This window comes from Salminus brasiliensis, chromosome 6 (genome assembly GCF_030463535.1).
Source record: "Salminus brasiliensis chromosome 6, fSalBra1.hap2, whole genome shotgun sequence".
NCBI classification, from domain to species: domain Eukaryota; kingdom Metazoa; phylum Chordata; class Actinopteri; order Characiformes; family Bryconidae; genus Salminus; species Salminus brasiliensis.
In genome coordinates, this window is record NC_132883.1 from 38,112,678 (window position 1) to 38,129,633 (window position 16,956).

The 16,956-nt window shown below is 45.4% G+C and overlaps 1 protein-coding gene across 8 annotated transcripts in view; it reads left to right on the forward strand.

The window, feature by feature from the left end:
- prdm16 (PR domain containing 16) overlaps positions 1 to 16,956 on the forward strand; it is a 248,700-nt gene that overhangs the window by 226,875 nt on the left and 4,869 nt on the right. For 2 of the 8 annotated variants that reach the window (XM_072682297.1, XM_072682304.1), the window contains 11 exons: positions 2,246 to 2,447; positions 3,075 to 3,222; positions 3,337 to 3,589; positions 4,223 to 5,759; positions 5,916 to 6,003; positions 8,469 to 8,638; positions 9,606 to 9,683; positions 12,190 to 12,359; positions 12,508 to 12,679; positions 14,998 to 15,219; positions 16,358 to 16,529. In XM_072682297.1, coding sequence (XP_072538398.1) covers positions 2,246 to 2,447; positions 3,075 to 3,222; positions 3,337 to 3,589; positions 4,223 to 5,759; positions 5,916 to 6,003; positions 8,469 to 8,638; positions 9,606 to 9,683; positions 12,190 to 12,359; positions 12,508 to 12,679; positions 14,998 to 15,219; positions 16,358 to 16,529 — 3,212 coding nt within the window. The remainder of the gene's footprint in view (positions 1 to 2,245; positions 2,448 to 3,074; positions 3,223 to 3,336; positions 3,590 to 4,222; positions 5,760 to 5,915; positions 6,004 to 8,468; positions 8,639 to 9,605; positions 9,684 to 12,189; positions 12,360 to 12,507; positions 12,680 to 14,997; positions 15,220 to 16,357; positions 16,530 to 16,956) is intronic. The other 6 variants (XM_072682298.1, XM_072682299.1, XM_072682300.1 and 3 more) reach the window with 6 other exon arrangements.

Genomic DNA, 16,956 nt, shown 5'->3' on the forward strand with positions numbered 1-16,956 from the left:
ATACAGATGCAAATAAAACATAAATGCGGTAAAAAGTGACAAGAATTATGGATTTTGACAGAAGTAGTTGAGATCTGGTGAGATAGGATACTTGGATGCCTCCAGTCAGCGCATGGATCTGTACAATTCCATCACCAGATCATCTGATTTAACATCTGTAAGCCAGGTGTTGAATATGAATTATAAGTAATATTTAGACTCCCATGAGGAGAGATATGGAGATGTAAATTAGTTATTATTTATTTTGTAATATTTAAATTCATGTTTTACTGAGCTACTAAAGCAGATAATTAGCTTGTAGACTAAAACCGTATGTACATGGCAAACATTGATATTTTTTCATATATATATATTTCACTTTTTGTCATAATATTTGATGATGAATAGACCAATAGGAGTACTCCAATATGATATAATAATAAAATATTTTTATTGCAAGTTTTCCACAGTTACCATTTAGGAGATACCAGATTTTTGCATGACAAGAATGGTACATACATATATTCTCTATATCAGGCATATTATATAAACCCATTGACAGTAAGGAAGCCTGGTTATGTTTAAACATGGCCTAACCTACATTTGTCCAACAGACCTCTGCCAATATCAGAATAATAGAGGAATAATCTGTTCTTCATATTTTTCCTCTTTGATTTCGGATAAGAGACTACGAGGACTGCCTGTCGTGAGTCAGTCTAAAACAGCTCACGCGGTTTAAGGTATCTGCTATAGCCACAGTCATTGTCTAGCGCACAAAATGTTTTGTCTGATAGATACGCATCGTCAGATCTCTCTGCCAAAACACAAGAAAGAGAGCATGTGGGAGAGAGAGGACCCGGAGACGGAGAGAAAGTGAGAGATCTTGGCTGAGATAGAAAGAGAGCCATCGAAAGATACTGTGCAGGCTCAGCAGAGTCCGACTGGTTGAAAAGACGGAACGCCGAAGGAAGCATTCTGGAGGACAAAAAAAAAAGAAAAGACAAAAGCACAAAAGGGAGTGAATCTGGTCAAGAGAGTCAATCTGTCAGACAGTCTGAGAGGCCAACAGATAAGCAGGGAGAGAAAGAGAATGAGGGAGGGAGAGAAAGAGAGAGGGAGAGGGCTCTCCTCCTCTTGCTCTTGGCTTATCGGTGCTGGAATTTGGAGTGGGGCTTGAGGAGTCTCGGGGGACCTCACCCATGCTCACAGATTAGCCGCTAAACTGCACATAATTGTGTTCCCCCTACTTCTCTCCAAGAGCTATTAGTTTCCCACCCCCCCCCCTCTTTCCAGCGCCCCCCCCAGTCCTCAGTGCTGCAGATGGGACAGAGAGATAATGCACATATTCATTTTAATGCCCTTCTCCCAAAAAGAGAGAAAACCACTACAGTCCACTGGTACTGAGTCAGTGTTTAATACGACATCTAAACTAAACTGGTTGCCTTCTTTACTCTGACCTTACCTAGTTTTTTTTAAAATCCACTCAGCAAACAGTGCTTCATTGCTATGAATTAGACCATAGCAAAGAATGCATGGTTTGAATAAGGCAATAAAGCATAAATACAGGCTTTAGAGGCTTTTTACAGGCTTTTTGGAGCTCGCTTACAAAAACATTAGAATAGCATTAGAACAGCGCACCATGGAGGGGGCTGAAGTGTTGAATGGAGCAGCACCCACTTTAGCTTGGTAAGCGCACATCATACTCCATATGCACTAAATGGACTATGTAGGAGGGATTTTTTTTTTTTACTGAATTGAAAATGGCGGTCGCCAAGGGGTCATACCCTGGCTGTTGATTTTCCCCCGCTTGTGAGCTTGGCAACCTCTCCGTCCTGGACCTCTTCAAGCTTGCTGAGCTTGAAAATACTCTCGAAAAACGGTTGAACTTGGCACCTAAGTCAGGATATTACCATGGAAAAAAGCTGCCACATTTTTTTTATTTGTTTGACCTTGGTCATAAAAAACTGATTTTATTAAACAAAGGTTCGTGGCCCTAAAACAGGAAAGTATGCCGTCGTTTCCTTTGGCTTTTTCCTACTTCCTTTACACTGGGCCGAGATTTTTACAAAATTAAGTGAGTTATGAAAATATTAGTGCAATCGTTTCACATTGTTGTGGAAAAACGGCCCGTTTTACATAAAACAAGCTTGGTATTAAAATGAATCCACAGAAACATGCATCATATTGTATTCTTGGGTTATAAATATGCACTCAGTGGCTTTTATTGGTATCTCATGTTTTGGGTGCTTTGATTCTGTTGCCACAGATGAGCAGATGTATCGCTGTGAAGACTGTGACGAGCTCTTCACCTCAAAGCTGGAGTTGCGGAGGCACCAGAAGTACTCCTGCAGCAGTGGAAACTCCATCTTTGACACATTAAGTGAAGACCTCAAACAGGAGCGTGAGGACAGCGACGAACCAGTGCATGAGTGCAAAGACTGTGAGAAGATCTTTCCCAGCGAGTACAGGTACATCACCTATGGTGGTCCTCTAAAAAAAAGGGGGTTCTTCAAGGGTTCTTTAGTAAAGGTTCTGTATAGAACAGTGACAGAACACTCACAGAACCATATAATTGCATACATGGTTCTTTGTCTGGTTAAAAGGTTCTTCACATACAATGAACACCTCTTGTGCATATACTAAGTAAAGAGGGTCTAGATAATACTGAAAAAGGGTTCTTTGACATCCACTTTAAAAAGGTATGTAACCCGTCTTACTAAAGCTTTTCCAACAGTCTGAAGAACCCTTCACCAGACAAGGAACCATTCAACTATATTAATGGTTCTTTGAGATTAGAACCACTGACGTTACTAAAGTACGAATGAAGAACCCCTTTCTTAAGGGTGTAGTTCTTTAGAGAACCTTTAAAAAAAGATTATAGGGAATATAAGGAATAAGGGTTCCTTAAGTTCTTTAAGGAGCCAGAACAGGACTCCTTAAATGCCAATCTCCATTGTATTGATATGTCTTGGGTGGACTGTTAACAAAAACTGATGCAAGGAACCCATTCCAGTACTATATAGAACCCTTTGTGCTTAGAGTGTAGAACACTGTTAAATATATGCGTGTTTATGTTTGCAATGTTTTCGTCACAGTCTTGGCCAGCATATGGTGGTGCACACAGAGGAGAGGGAGTACAAGTGTGACCAATGCCCTAAAGCCTTCAACTGGAAGTCGAACCTCATTCGTCATCAGATGTCACATGACAGCGGCAAACGATTTGAGTGTGAAAACTGTGACAAGGTAAGCTCCACCTGCCTTTCGTAACCCTGAAAAAACAGCTTTCCCATATTAGCATGTGATTGGCAGTGGACCCCTAGTGTTTAGGCCCCATTTTTTTCCCCATGTCTCCTCCAGGTGTTCACAGACCCTAGCAACCTGCAGCGCCACATCCGCTCGCAGCACGTCGGCGCCCGGGCCCACACCTGCCCAGAGTGTGGCAAGACCTTCGCCACTTCTTCGGGCCTCAAGCAACACAAGCACATCCACAGCAGTGTCAAGCCTTTCATGTGTAAGTCTGAGCAGGCTAGTCTAAGCCTCAGATACAATTACCAGTGTCCAACGGCCTCCCGGCTAACTCCTCCCCAAGATGACAGCTGTTGTTTTATAGGTCAGAACATTAAAATGAAATTTTAGAGCCATTTTTGTTCTGTTCCGCATTTGTTTTGCGTTTCTCTCTTCTTTTTTTTCTCTCTCGCTTCCTCTCGCTCTCCTCTTTTTCACTCCATTTTCCGCTTCCCTTTTTTTGTTTCTTTACTGTGCATTTTCCTTTGAGGGCCCATAAGGCTTGTCTATGGCCCAGGCACATTTGACATGTAAAGGTAAATGTCTCTGTTGTGTTTCAGCTGTCCACTTACTGATGCTGAAACACTGCCATCTCCTTCTCATCTTTTGCTCTTTTTTTGCTTGGCTTCTTTATGTTCTAGCCGTCACAATGTGTGCATAGCTCAAATGCATGTATACTCTGCCGGTATATATGTATTTGCTTGTATTTGAATAGACACAAGGCTCAGTTGTTGTTCATCATCTAATCTAATGTTAACCACGATTAATATGCTAATCGATCATTGTATTTAGCAAATATCAGCTGCTATGTGTGTCCACTGAGAGTATGTTATGCTTTTGAGTATGTTAATCAGCATGGGTAATTCATTGACTGATTGATATGGCCAGCATACCTGCTTACATTGATGATGAATTCGCCTGATGAGATTAAAAACAGTATGTTAATAGAATTAATCAGGCGTGTGTGTTCTCCCAGGTGAGGTGTGTCACAAGTCCTATACCCAGTTTTCCAACCTGTGCCGCCACAAGCGGATGCATGCAGACTGCCGCACCCAGATCAAGTGCAAGGACTGCGGGCAAATGTTCAGCACTACCTCCTCCCTCAACAAGCACCGGCGCTTCTGCGAGGGCAAGAACCATTACAGTCCTGCAGGCATGTTCACCCCAGGCATCCCTATGACCTCTAGCCCTATCATGGGCAAATCTAAGCCCCATCCTGGACTGAATCATGGCGGACTTGGCTTTGGCGACTACTTCCCTTCTCGGCCTCACCATCCAGGCTTGCCTTTCTCCACGGCCCCTCCTGCATTCCCCTCCCTTTCCCATGGCTTCCCAGGAATCTTTCCCCCGTCATTATATCCTAGGCCACCATTGTTACCCCCTAGCCCATTAATAAAGAGTCCCCTGAGTAACAGTCAAGATGGGAAGCTCCCTCATGGTCCCATCGATGGCCCTGCCCTCCCTTTGGTTACATCTGTTAGCAACACCAATGGCAATGCAGGGAGTGGCCTTAGTAGCCAGTCTGAGGAAAACCGCGAGTCCAAGCTGGACCTGTCCTTTCCAGACGGCAAGCATAAGGTGAAAATGAGCGACATGTCTGATGGCAGCGACTTGGAGGACGTTAACACCACGAGTGGCACCGATCTAGACACCACCACCGGCACAGTTTCTGGCTCTGACCTGGACAGCGAGGCCGAAAGTGAACGGGAGAAAAGTCGGAGGAAGTCAGGACAGGAAGGCAAGCAAGATGAGGTCAGCAGCAGCTCTGTGTCCGTGTCCAGCTCAGGCAACCTTCCTCATGATCGCCCCTTCCTCTCCTCCCAGCATTCCTTCTTCCCGCCACCTGATGAGCAAGCACTCCCACCTACAGGTGCAGCAACCGACTCCATCAAAGCCATCGCTTCCATTGCTGAAAAGTACTTTGGGCCAGGTTTCATGGGCTTGCAAGAGAAGAAGATGGGCTCTTTGCCTTACCATTCCATGTTCCCCTTTCAGTTCTTGCCCAACTTCCCACATTCCCTGTACCCCTTCACAGACAGAGCCCTCAACCCCAACATGTTCCTAAAACCAGAGCCCAAATCACCTCGTGAGCACATACAGAAAATGGCCACCACCACTGCTACAGAGTCACCCTTTGACCTCACCACCAAGCCGAAGGAGGTGAAAGCCCTCCTTCCACCCTCAAGCAAACCTTCCTTGCCCTCTAGTGCACTCCTGCCCAGTGGCGAGGAGCAGCCTCTGGATCTGAGCATAGGCAGCCGGAGCAGAGCCAGCCAGAACGGCGCGACACCCGATCAGCGCAAGAACCACGCTTACGGCGCAAACTGCAAAACGCCGGTTAAAGAAGAGCATCCGGTGCTGAACCAGTCCCAGAATCTCCACCAGCCCCAGATGCCGCAGCAGCAGGTGTCCCTTCCGCAGCCGCCTCCTCCCCAGCAGCAGCCCTCGCTGCACTACGCCAAGCCCTCGCCCTTCTTCATGGATCCCATCTACAGGTATTTCAATCCGAGTAGGTCACAATGAATGGCCGAGCACAAGGATGTCTGTCCAAGTGCTTCTGTCTGATATAAGCTGGTGCATGCTTTACGTGCCAGGTGAGGATTCTGACAGACCTCCTTCGTTCGTACGTAACCCTCTGTGTTGTTGTCCAGCAGGGTGGAGAAAAGGAAGCTGATAGATCCTGTAGGAGCACTGAAGGAGAAGTATCTAAGGCCATCTCCACTGCTCTTCCACCCTCAGGTATCTCAACCGTTGCAATACACTGCATACATCTCCACGGTGGGCTATACTCTTAATCAAAGAGTACATTAGTATTCCCCAACAGGTCTAGCCTAAAACAAGGTTAAGCACAAGGTTGCAGGTTTGAATAATGGGTGTCTCTGGATCTGTCCATGTTCATTCCATTCATTGTCCCCCTTCTTAAAGTCGTAACCCACCTAGTATTGTAAAGCCATGTGAAGAAGTGCTTTTTTTTTAATTAATCTCAATTTTATCTTAAGATAATAAGATACTCTTGAAAGTGCTCCAATCCTTTCTGGCGTTCACGTGTGCAAAGTTCAGGTTGTTATCCTCTGATTTAAAAAAACAATCCCTCATTGTTTACGGCAGCATTTCAATCCTTTCCCACCTTTGAGCAATGATAAAATGAAAATATTATTAATAATGACCTTTTGAATTGGAGCGTGTCGTCCCGTGCAGCGCTGAAGCACAGCTAAGTTTAGTCAAGGCATTGTTTCTGCGGAGCTCCACTCTGAGGCGCGCTGCTAATAACTTCCTAGCATTTTTTTGCCCTGGCTGCCTAGATAATGTCTGCATGTCCATCAGGCACTTCCTGTGTTTGTGTGCAGGAGAATGGCCTCTCTTGTTGGGAACTGTCTTATCTGACCTGTAAATCTGCTCTGTATCAATGTGGAGCTACTCCCCCCCCGGCCCCCCAGTCCCGAACCCTCTTTTTCCTTCATTCTCTCGCTCTCTCTCTCATTCTTTCTCATCCTCCCCCTCTGCCGCCACGGCCTGCTTTCTTCTGGGTGGCACAAGGACAGCTGGGCAGGCCTGGTCTGAGAGATGAGAACGTTGTTACGGATGTCGGGGAGATGTTGATGTTTACTAATTTCCTTCCCACACGTCCAACATCCTTACAATGCAATTGGAATGTGTGACAGACGCGTAACAGAGGAATCACTATGAATAGAAGATGATGTAATACTCCACATTTCTCGAGACCTATGGGGTTCACTGCTAATGCGATGAACATGGGAGAAGAATGGGATCGATTTGATTCGCCTTCTTCCAGTTACTGTTTACATTAGATCAGAAAACACTTCTACAGTATCAGGATCATTTAAAATCGGAATCATCGGAGGAGTGACGGAATCAAGGTGCAACTCAGACATGGCCAAATAAATTGAGACAGTGTGTCTGTCTCCATGTTTATTCATATTCCAAAAGCGGGAAGGATGTAAGCTGTTTTTGGCCATCGAGCCACATAGCGAAGCCTTTGTTCTGCATCTAATGGGGAAGTGCTATCAGCGAGGGGTATCTTAAACTGCATTGTATGGTTACCGTTCGCAGAGGTGAATAGCTCATTCAGAGGCTTCTCTCAGAGACTTGTCGGGAACAAAGTGGAGGGCCGGGGGCTCCCAGGGGGCTGCTCGAGTGGCTGCTAACGTGCCATAGGTCAGGGAGGTGACTCTTGAACAGCACAATCAAGACTCGACCTTCTGATATACGGCTTCCTCCGGCTTTCCGCCCCGTCTCATAATGATGCAAAACTCCCCTGCTCTCTTGTCAGAGCCGCACCCGCCGTCCGAGTTATTAGGTTCTTCAGGTAGCCGGACCCAACCAAATATCTGCGTGGGGTCTTAATCTGTGCCGCAATCTGAACTCCAGTGGTCACTTTCTCAGGCCAGATTAGGCTTAGTCTGAGTTAAAAGCTGCTTGATCAGAAAAAGTCCCCCATTGAAAGTAGTTCTTACTGCAAGATTAGACCTAATGTGGTTCAGATTTCAGAATCAAGGAACTGACTGGAGCTCTTTTAGGACCAGTACTATTATTATTACCAGTATTATTATTATTATTTATTATTTATTATTTATTATTATTATTATTATTATTATTATTATTATTATTATTTATCTAAATATTTATCTAAATTTTTGTAACTGAGTGTCCTGCTATCCCTTTCTGCTGTTACACTGTGAATTTCCCCACTTCGGGACTAATAAAGGACTATCTTATCTTATCTTATCTTATCTTATTCCTGACCTGTGCTTCACTGGTACTACAAGTGGAAGTAATAAAGATTGACATAGATCTCACATGCAGTTGTAATCACAGTGCATAGGACTATCACCCCCCATATTGTGTTTTTTTTAAAAAGTATCCACTCCTGAGCAGCTGCATATGGGTTTACCCATGCTAATCTTTGCTGGAGGTCTATAAAACCTCTAGCATAGGGTTGTGGAACTCCATCTAGTATCTTTAGGATGAGTTGGAGTTTGTGATCCAGAACTGACTATAAATCTAGCAAACACCTCTAGCAAGGACCCACAATTTGATGACTACTAATTCTATTGAAATATCAGACTGCTTTGCAAAACCTCATAAGGAGCATCGATTGTGTGGCTTAGGCCTACCCAGCTGTCATTCGCCCGACCTTCCATAAAGCAAGAGCAGCTGATAAGAAGCTCCTTGTTCCTTTTCAGATGTCGGCTATGGAGAACATGACTGAGAAACTGGAGAGCTTTGGTGCTTTGAAACTGGACGCTCCCAATTCCCTACAGCACTCCTCGCACCACCTCTTTAACTTCCGCTCCCCTCCCCCTTCTTTGTCTGACGCTATCCTACGCAAAGGCAAGGAGCGCTATGCCTGCAGGTACGCACAAGACAACTGGTACTAATTCTGTGATATTAGTAATTAATTTCATACACACTAGTAATAAATCTACAATGTTTTTTATCTCATGTCTTGTCTAATTAGGTCCATCATAAAAGCTTCAAAACAGACACAGAATAACTCCTCTGTTGATGAAATGCTGGAATTTTTGTGAAGGAACTTTCAATAGACGTCCATGTAAAAAGACTTTATTCCAAGTCATTTTGGAGCATTTCTGTTGGCCCATTCATCATGAAATTTAGACACAATGAAAAGAATAACTGGCAGATTTAAACTGTGTCAGAAAGTGGAAATTGGTGATAGAAGGTTTTTGCGGAACAGCAATAATATATGATTAGCCTCACATCACTACGTCACTTAACATTAATTTTCATGATCCTTGTTTAGTAAATAGAGAAATAGATCAGTCATACATCTGTCATACAACTACAGTCATATGCAAAAGTTTGGAAACCCCTATATATACACCAAAACCTTGTATCTCAAAAATGGCAATGTTACAGGAGAAGGAAAAAATTTCAACTTACATAACTTTCAATGTACATCAGTGTAAAAAGATGTTATTCCAAGTAATTTTGGAGCCTTTCTATTGGTCCGTTTATCATGGAAATCTGACACAATATAAATGAGTCAAAAAATGTAAAAAGTAGATATGTTAAAATCAGAAAATAATTGTGTTTAATTGTGCAGAATTGCACTTTTGCATAGGCCACAAGAAACTATGGAGGAGCTTTTGCCTCTGTCCCACTTGACAAGTATTTTAACACACTGGCAAATGTATAGCCCAGATAGAAGTAATGATTATACTGACATTCTTTCAAGTACTTTTATCCCAGCATCTTTAACAAGCAGAACTATGTGCTGCATTCAGCGTTTTACATGCATGTTTAGCAGAACTGCTGTGTTCACTTCCAGCTGCATCACAGACTGTTTTCTCCTGCTACAGGTACTGTGGGAAAATCTTTCCCAGGTCGGCTAATCTTACCAGGCACTTACGAACACACACAGGAGAGCAACCCTACAGGTAAGCCGCTCAAATACTCACACACATACACACACACACACACAGCCCTAAACGTAGCCCCCACCCCTCCCCAACACATATACTCAGAGGTATCTGAATCCGAGGCCAAACAGTCCTCCAACCCAAACATGAGAAACTGCAACACTGAAGTGTCGACATTGCCCCATAATCAAAAGGTTTATTCCCGCTAGTGACATGCCTACTTCACAAAGCAGGAGAAATGGCTTTCACTCACGCTTGACACTCAGACGCAAACACACATCAAGAAAAATGAGCGCATTTTTGCTGTTCGACCAGCCTTGTGCTTCAGCGCTGGTTGTGAAGAACCAGCCGAAAAAGAGAGAACGAGTGGAAGAGTAAAAAAGGGGAGCTGTAGAAATGGAAAGAAGATTGATTCTGTCTGTGCAGATGTTCTGGAGTTAAAGCGGGCAGAGCAAGCTCTGGACAATGTTGGCCGGTAATAGTGCCCTAGAGACATCCTTGCGCTGTTTATAGAGCCGCTTAATTATCACAGATTTGGCTCCCTTCCAGCCACACACGGCCCCCTCTTGGTGAGGACGAGGGTGTTCTGAAGAGGGGGTCTTTGATTTGCAGGATGCCGTGGCCTTAAGCAGAGCAGTAGGTTAATGGGGTACAATGAACTCGAACCTGCATGTCTGGTGACCAGTCTCTACATTTTCTGAGAGAGCAGTGAAACAGAGCTCCACATTGGTGAAGTGGTGAACCTTCAGCATCTTCATTCAGATAATAAAAAGATGGCAGTTACACCACAGTGTCTTATATTTATCTTACTCCTGAAACATCTCCTTGAGCTTCGGTAGCTTCTTGGGGTATTTAAAAACCCCCTTTTCAGTGTAAAAGCAGCTTCAGACAGAGTCTCACCTCCTTTTGAGTTCCACACATCTAGCGCCATGCTTAAGAGGCAGGCAGAGTGATAGAGATAGAGAGCCTCCCATGGGAGACGGCCACTGCATGCTTGGCTCCTTTGCAACAATCCCCTGATTAGCTCGTTTAGAAACAATTTACCCTAACAAATGGCAGACATCATCATCATCATCTCCCCTCCCCACTTTGAGGCAAATAAGGCTGAGGCGAGCCGGTATCAAACCCCGGACTGCACTCTGCAGTCTTCATGCTTCATTGTAGTAGGCTATTTGCCTGTTCTAGATACTATCGGCCCTAGTCTTTGCAGCGAAATTGGCCCACTAGGGCTGACCATTGAAAGACCCCATTCAGATTGTAACGCTCCATGTACAGTCCTTGTAACGCGGAGAGAAGAAAAAAAAAGAGCTAAGATGATGAAGTAATTTAAAGTCCCCTTGGACAGGCTAATAAAAATAAACAAAACAGGGGGTAGAAAAGGCCGGCGGGAAAAAAAAAAGAAAATGAAAACGAGGAACGCTGCCTTGGAATTTTACCATTTTCTATGAACCATGATGCGCCAAGTCTGGAAAATCAGCCCGAGCACAGACGCGCACACACACGCCGGCGAAAATAAATTGGAACATGAAAAGGGGCCTGCATCTTGATTCCGAGCACTTGATGACGAGTGATTTTCCCAAAGCAATTAGCCCTGAAAGTCAACCTTGCAAGCGGCTGCGGGAGTCCAGACCGAGTCAGGCCACCCAACAAAAGGGCCACTGTCCGGCTGGGCTCTTGACGCGGCCTTGCCGCCGTGTTTGTTTATCAGCACATTAAATTGATGTTCTCCGGCCTATTCTGGATGGGCTGTCGTCGCGAACAAGCGGGCCACAGAGAGGTAGTGGAGAAGGCTAAGCCGTAGCCCTCGGGGCAAGCTGCTCTGTGCCAGACACACACAGACACACACACACACTCACATACACAAAGCCACTGAAGAGTCCCCATCCAGCTTATGGTGGGAGAAGACTTTACTTCATATCTCAGACCTTGATTCCATCTAATTAATCCCTGAATGATTATGGCCACCAGGGAAAGGGAGAAGTAAAGTGGTCTGACTTTTAAAAACAAGTGTTTTAATTGAGGTTTTGCATAAAGCATGAAAACCAGGGCTGACTTATTTTCACTTAGAAGAAACAAGATGGAAACATGACTCGAGGCTAAATGACTTATTGAGTTACTGCTTGTTTTGCCTGAAAAGAGCTTGTGATTGTTCATTTTTAAGCAACATAAAAATGTTACTGTGAAAAAAAATGAAATAAGAAACGGCTGGTAAACGTTTAAGCTCTGTTGAAGCGCCATTGCCTTTCTCAGCCACAAGGGGGAGCTCGGCATAACTCTCAAGTGTGAAGTTTGAGATTTGAGTGAAGAAAGCTTGCTGAACTTGAAAAGAGTGGGTGTTGCATTAATAATAAACCTCAAACCTTAACATTGTATTGTTTCATGTCCCGGTCTATCGAGCTCTAAAGCCTGTAATGTGCCGGCCTTGTTTACAGTGAGCGATTCTATGGCTAGTGATTGCTGTTTACATAACTGACCAAGGACCTCCTTTAGACCTCTAATTCTCTGTGTTTTTCTCCCTCTGCAGATGTAAATACTGTGACCGTTCCTTTAGCATCTCCTCTAACCTCCAGCGGCATGTTCGTAACATTCATAATAAGGAGAAGCCCTTCAAGTGCCACCTGTGTAACCGCTGCTTTGGTCAGCAGACCAACCTGGACCGCCACTTAAAAAAGCACGAGCATGAAAATATTCCAGGTAAAGCACCTCACTTACATGACCTAGCAACTGTTGACTCATGGTAAAATGAATGAAGGTAAATGCATCTGCCTAGCTTTGTATGTTCTGTGCAAGCCTTTAGAGTAACCCTCTGTTTTGCGTGTCTGTCTTGTTCCCTGTCCATCAGTGAGTCAGCACTCTGGGATCCTCTCAAATTTGGGAACAAACATCTCCTCTCCAAACTCCGAGCCCGACAATCACGCACTTTTAGACGAGAAGGAGGACTCATATTTCTCAGAGATTAGAAACTTCATCTCCAACAGTGAGCTGAACCAGGCCTGCAGCTCCTCAGAGAAAAGGTAGAAATGCATGGACACACACACACCTACACATACACACGCACATACAGACACACACACGCATACCAAGAGTATATTTTGTATTTTGTAGCTATAGTAACCAAGAGTGCAACTCAAATAGTCTTGGACTCTTGAAGCCCACCAGCATGAAAGCTAAAGCCTGCTCTCTAGTGACAGACTATGGAATCTGCTCACAGTGAGGTGTGATCCACACAATGTGGGCGTTCAATTGTACAACTTTGCCTTCATAACAGAGAGAGAGAGAGAGAGAAAGAGAGAGAGAGGTGCAACACCACAGTGATGCATTTCAGCTTCACAGAGTGCTGTTGTGCATTAACTGTAGCCAGATACACGCTGGGGAACACCTTTTGCAGCCCAGGAAAACACCAAACAAAACTCATTACTACTGCCAAGCGCAAAAGTGCATGTGGTGTGTGGCCTGGTTGCAGACCGCTCTCAGAGCCCGGCATGCTGCGCTGACTCTGGTTTCCACCGTTCTGTAAAGGAACACTGCAGTGAATAAAAAAGCACAGGCAGGCGCATGAATTCTTTCTCAGATGTGTAATGGTCCCTCTCAATTTTAGCCCGCTCCCAAACATGCCAGCAGAGCCTTGATGCCCCGGCCTCATCCAGACACACAAACGCTCTCGCCTTGCCATATGGGATCAATAGTCCTGTCCCCAGAATCTTGAACAAGCAAACCTGGCATTTTAATATCTGTAATTCGAATAAGTGCTCTGTTTTCTGTCTCTCTGCAAATCACCCCGGGTTCAGACAGGACAGACAGGGAGCTGGGGGATGACTGTTCAACTGGGGCTCACTGCATCCTTCATCCTGGTGTATATTGAGCTCTCATTCTCTTCATTCTCTCTGTCAGTTTCTGTCCTTCCAGTGTGACAGATACTCTCTCTCTCTCTCTCTCTCTCTCTCAGGCTCCCTCTGTCTGTCTTGAGCAGCAGAGGAGTTATCTGTGTTCCATGACTTCCCCTCCTCCGTGTTGCTGGACTGATGGTGTTTTAAGAGTAGGTCTGCTCTGGCCCCCTGACTGCCTGACTGTGACAGGTTATAGGGGGCTCTGGGCCCAAGACAGGCCTGCAGGTTTACCCCTCCCTAGGGACCCTGCGATTGAGGCATTTATCTGTGCACTACATTGATGGAGCCCCCCCCCCTCCCTCCCTCCCAGTCGTTCCCCCTCCAGCTAAGGCAAACAGTGTTCTGACATGTTTAGACTGAGAGACAAAGCGCAGGTCTGTGGCAGGGCCTGCCGCTGTCTTCCGCGTGGCATGGACTTTCTCCCAAGCCAGAGCCCAATTTGATTACGGGATATTTAAGCTCGATGGAAAATGGAAAACAAGCAGTTCTTCTCGTCTCCCTCCCCCCGATTCCTTTTTTAATGCGTCAGTCTGCCCCTCATGTAGCCAAACCACCCACCTCCGGAGTTGATCCCTCTACCCCCAGCGCTCGTCGTTATGGTCTGCTCTGATGGACATCCATTCGAGAACAGAGACACGAAACGACTTGAGGGGACAGGCACAGGGAAGGCAGTGAGATCATAACCATTTGAGGAGCGCCTTGAAAAGAGCAAGTGAGCGAGAAAGCGAAACAGGGAAGGAGAGAAAGAGAGAGAGAGAGAGAGAGGTAATGGAATAGCATGGTGCTGATAGGTGGTTTGCAGAGCAGCCGTTTTCCGTGGCACTGAGACAAGCCGCAATGATTGGAGCTGACCCTTTTGGACCAGCCTGTCTCGCCTCTCTGGGATTAGCTAATTCATCATCGCCGAAACGTCTGTCGTTAATTACACAACCTGTGTGTTTGTCATTCGGGGGGCCCTGCATGTTTTCAGGCCGAGTGCCTGGCAGGGGAATCACAGGTCATTCTGAAATGATGGATAATAATTGGGAGGCAGGAACACAGCGCAAGGCGCACGGCACACAGCGGTGATATTCAGCAGTCGGGCCATGACAGTAGATCTGCTATCATGGACCTTTGAGAGGGAAATAGCCCATCTGAGGAGAGATGGAGTGAGCTCATTTAGTTGTATGAACATGTGTTGTGGTAGTCAAACGTCAGTGCATGGGTCCATAGAGACCTCAGAATGGAAAATGGAGACTTCAATTCCAGTCCTGGTGTATCTGCACTCATGGGAAATAACATAGATAAATAGATAGATATAAAAATGCCATACAGTCCTATGTGTTGAGTGGAAGCCGGCTGTGCACTGTCATTGTGGCTTTTTGAGTGCTGGTAGACGTTTATTTTCTGACTGATAGTGAAAATCAGCAAACGAGTTACTTATGTTGTGTTTGGGGCGTTTACAGGTCAGAGCTGACGGAGGAAGAGCGCCCAGAGAGTCATGCTGTCACAGGCTCCAAACTAGAGGAGGAGGAAGAGGAGGTGGAGGGAGATGACGAAGACGAGGAAGGCTCGCTGACGGAGAAGTCGCAGGACGAGACGGCTTCTCCCGCCACCATGGTGCAAGGCACTTATGAAGATGACGAGGAATCGGCTCCTCTCTCCATGACCTACGAACACCCACGCAGGTGAGCCGCATCTCAAGTGACTCTCTTAAGCAAATCATTATTCATTCCCATGCTTGCATGAAGCACTCTACCATTGTGCGCTGACGAGGACAGTGTGTTCAGCTACGTACAGTACATTTGTTAATGCAGTGACGATGTCATCTGGAATTTTTATTATGTTCAGAAAAGCTTAAGCATGTCAAGACACTCCATAACTGATAGCTGACCTCATTTACTTAAAAGAAACGCCCATGTATGTGGCTTCTCCCTCACGTATGAAGAGAAAGATTGTCATTGGGAATAGATTGGGACATGGTAAACATTGAAAATGGTGGATGCTTATACAAATGGCATGTCTCAGGATTTTGGAATGCCACTATTTAGGAATTTCTCTGTTGATTTCTGTGGTATGAAAGGATGAACACAGAAGTTGCATGAACCCAAATTCCCAACATGGCAGCACATAAGTAAGAGGCCAGCACTGCATCATGTCCCACTGACTGTTGCTTTTCCAAGACCACCAAGATGACACCAGCTGGCACATTTGATCATAATTGATAATAGACAATAAACAGATAGCATAATAGGCAACGGCTGACGCACTTTACCTTTCCAGATATCTGCACTCTTATTCAGTGATACCCTGAATCTCTGACAATCTAGCTTTTCCCTTAACTAACACGACTAATCATCAACATAGTAGTGTCCAGTACTGTAAACCGCAAACGTTGGCCTTTTTTTATTGATATCCAGTCTATCTACTGTTCCTTCTGACCCACTGTGATGTCTACAAGATCTTGTCATAGTACCAACAAGAACAGCCCAGTGTAGGTGGCCCTTCAGCTGTCTGCCAGAGCAAGACCACCAGTTCTGACAGTGTAAAGCCTTTGCGTCGCACAAGTTAAAGATAGGGCTTAACAACAGACTGACACCCATCCAAATCCAACTCATTCCACATATTTGACCAGGCAGTTGGAGTTAGATCAACATGCATGCCTGTGTGTCCGTGCCTGCGTGTACTGCGTGTTCATGACGCCATCGTTCCGCACCATCCCACCCTTCCCGCCACCTGCATGCACAGCATACCCACACCCCCATCCAGCTCCTAGTCGAGCGATTGGGCTAACTGAGGGTCCCCCTCCCCTCCTTCCTGGTGCAGGTGTATTGAGGAGGATGCAGGACTGTTAGATCTGGAGCCACTGCCGGGTTTTCCCAAGGGCCTGGAGCTCCATAAGCCTGGCGATGAGCCCTTTGACGTTAAAGACATTTTTAACACCTCCTTAGAGTCTGAGGCACTGAAAGAAACGCTGTTGAGGCAGGCTAAAACCCAGGTATGTGACTGCACCCACCCAAGGTATGATAGCGAGGTCGTGAAATGTTTGTCCATATGGCAGCTCCATACGGTTGAGGCGGGGGACACTTCAATAGACTGATCTAGTTGATGTATCACAGAAAACAGACCCTCAGACCCAACGCTGTGACAGGATGAGTACAGGATTTCATTTTAACTAGCTACAAGCTAGTATTCCCTTATGTGGAGTGTGAAGAGGGAGTGATGCCCTCATTGTGGGCTTGCATGACCATTTTCTATTATTGGTCTGGATTAAAATTACTACTTCATTTGTCCAGTCTGTTGAAGGTGTTGTTGAATACCTGTGCACTAACTGACAGGCTACAATCCTAGTTTATTATATATCCTTGACTTGTGTGCCAGTACAGAGCTTTCTCTCTCTCTCTCTCAGATACTTTTCTTCACCT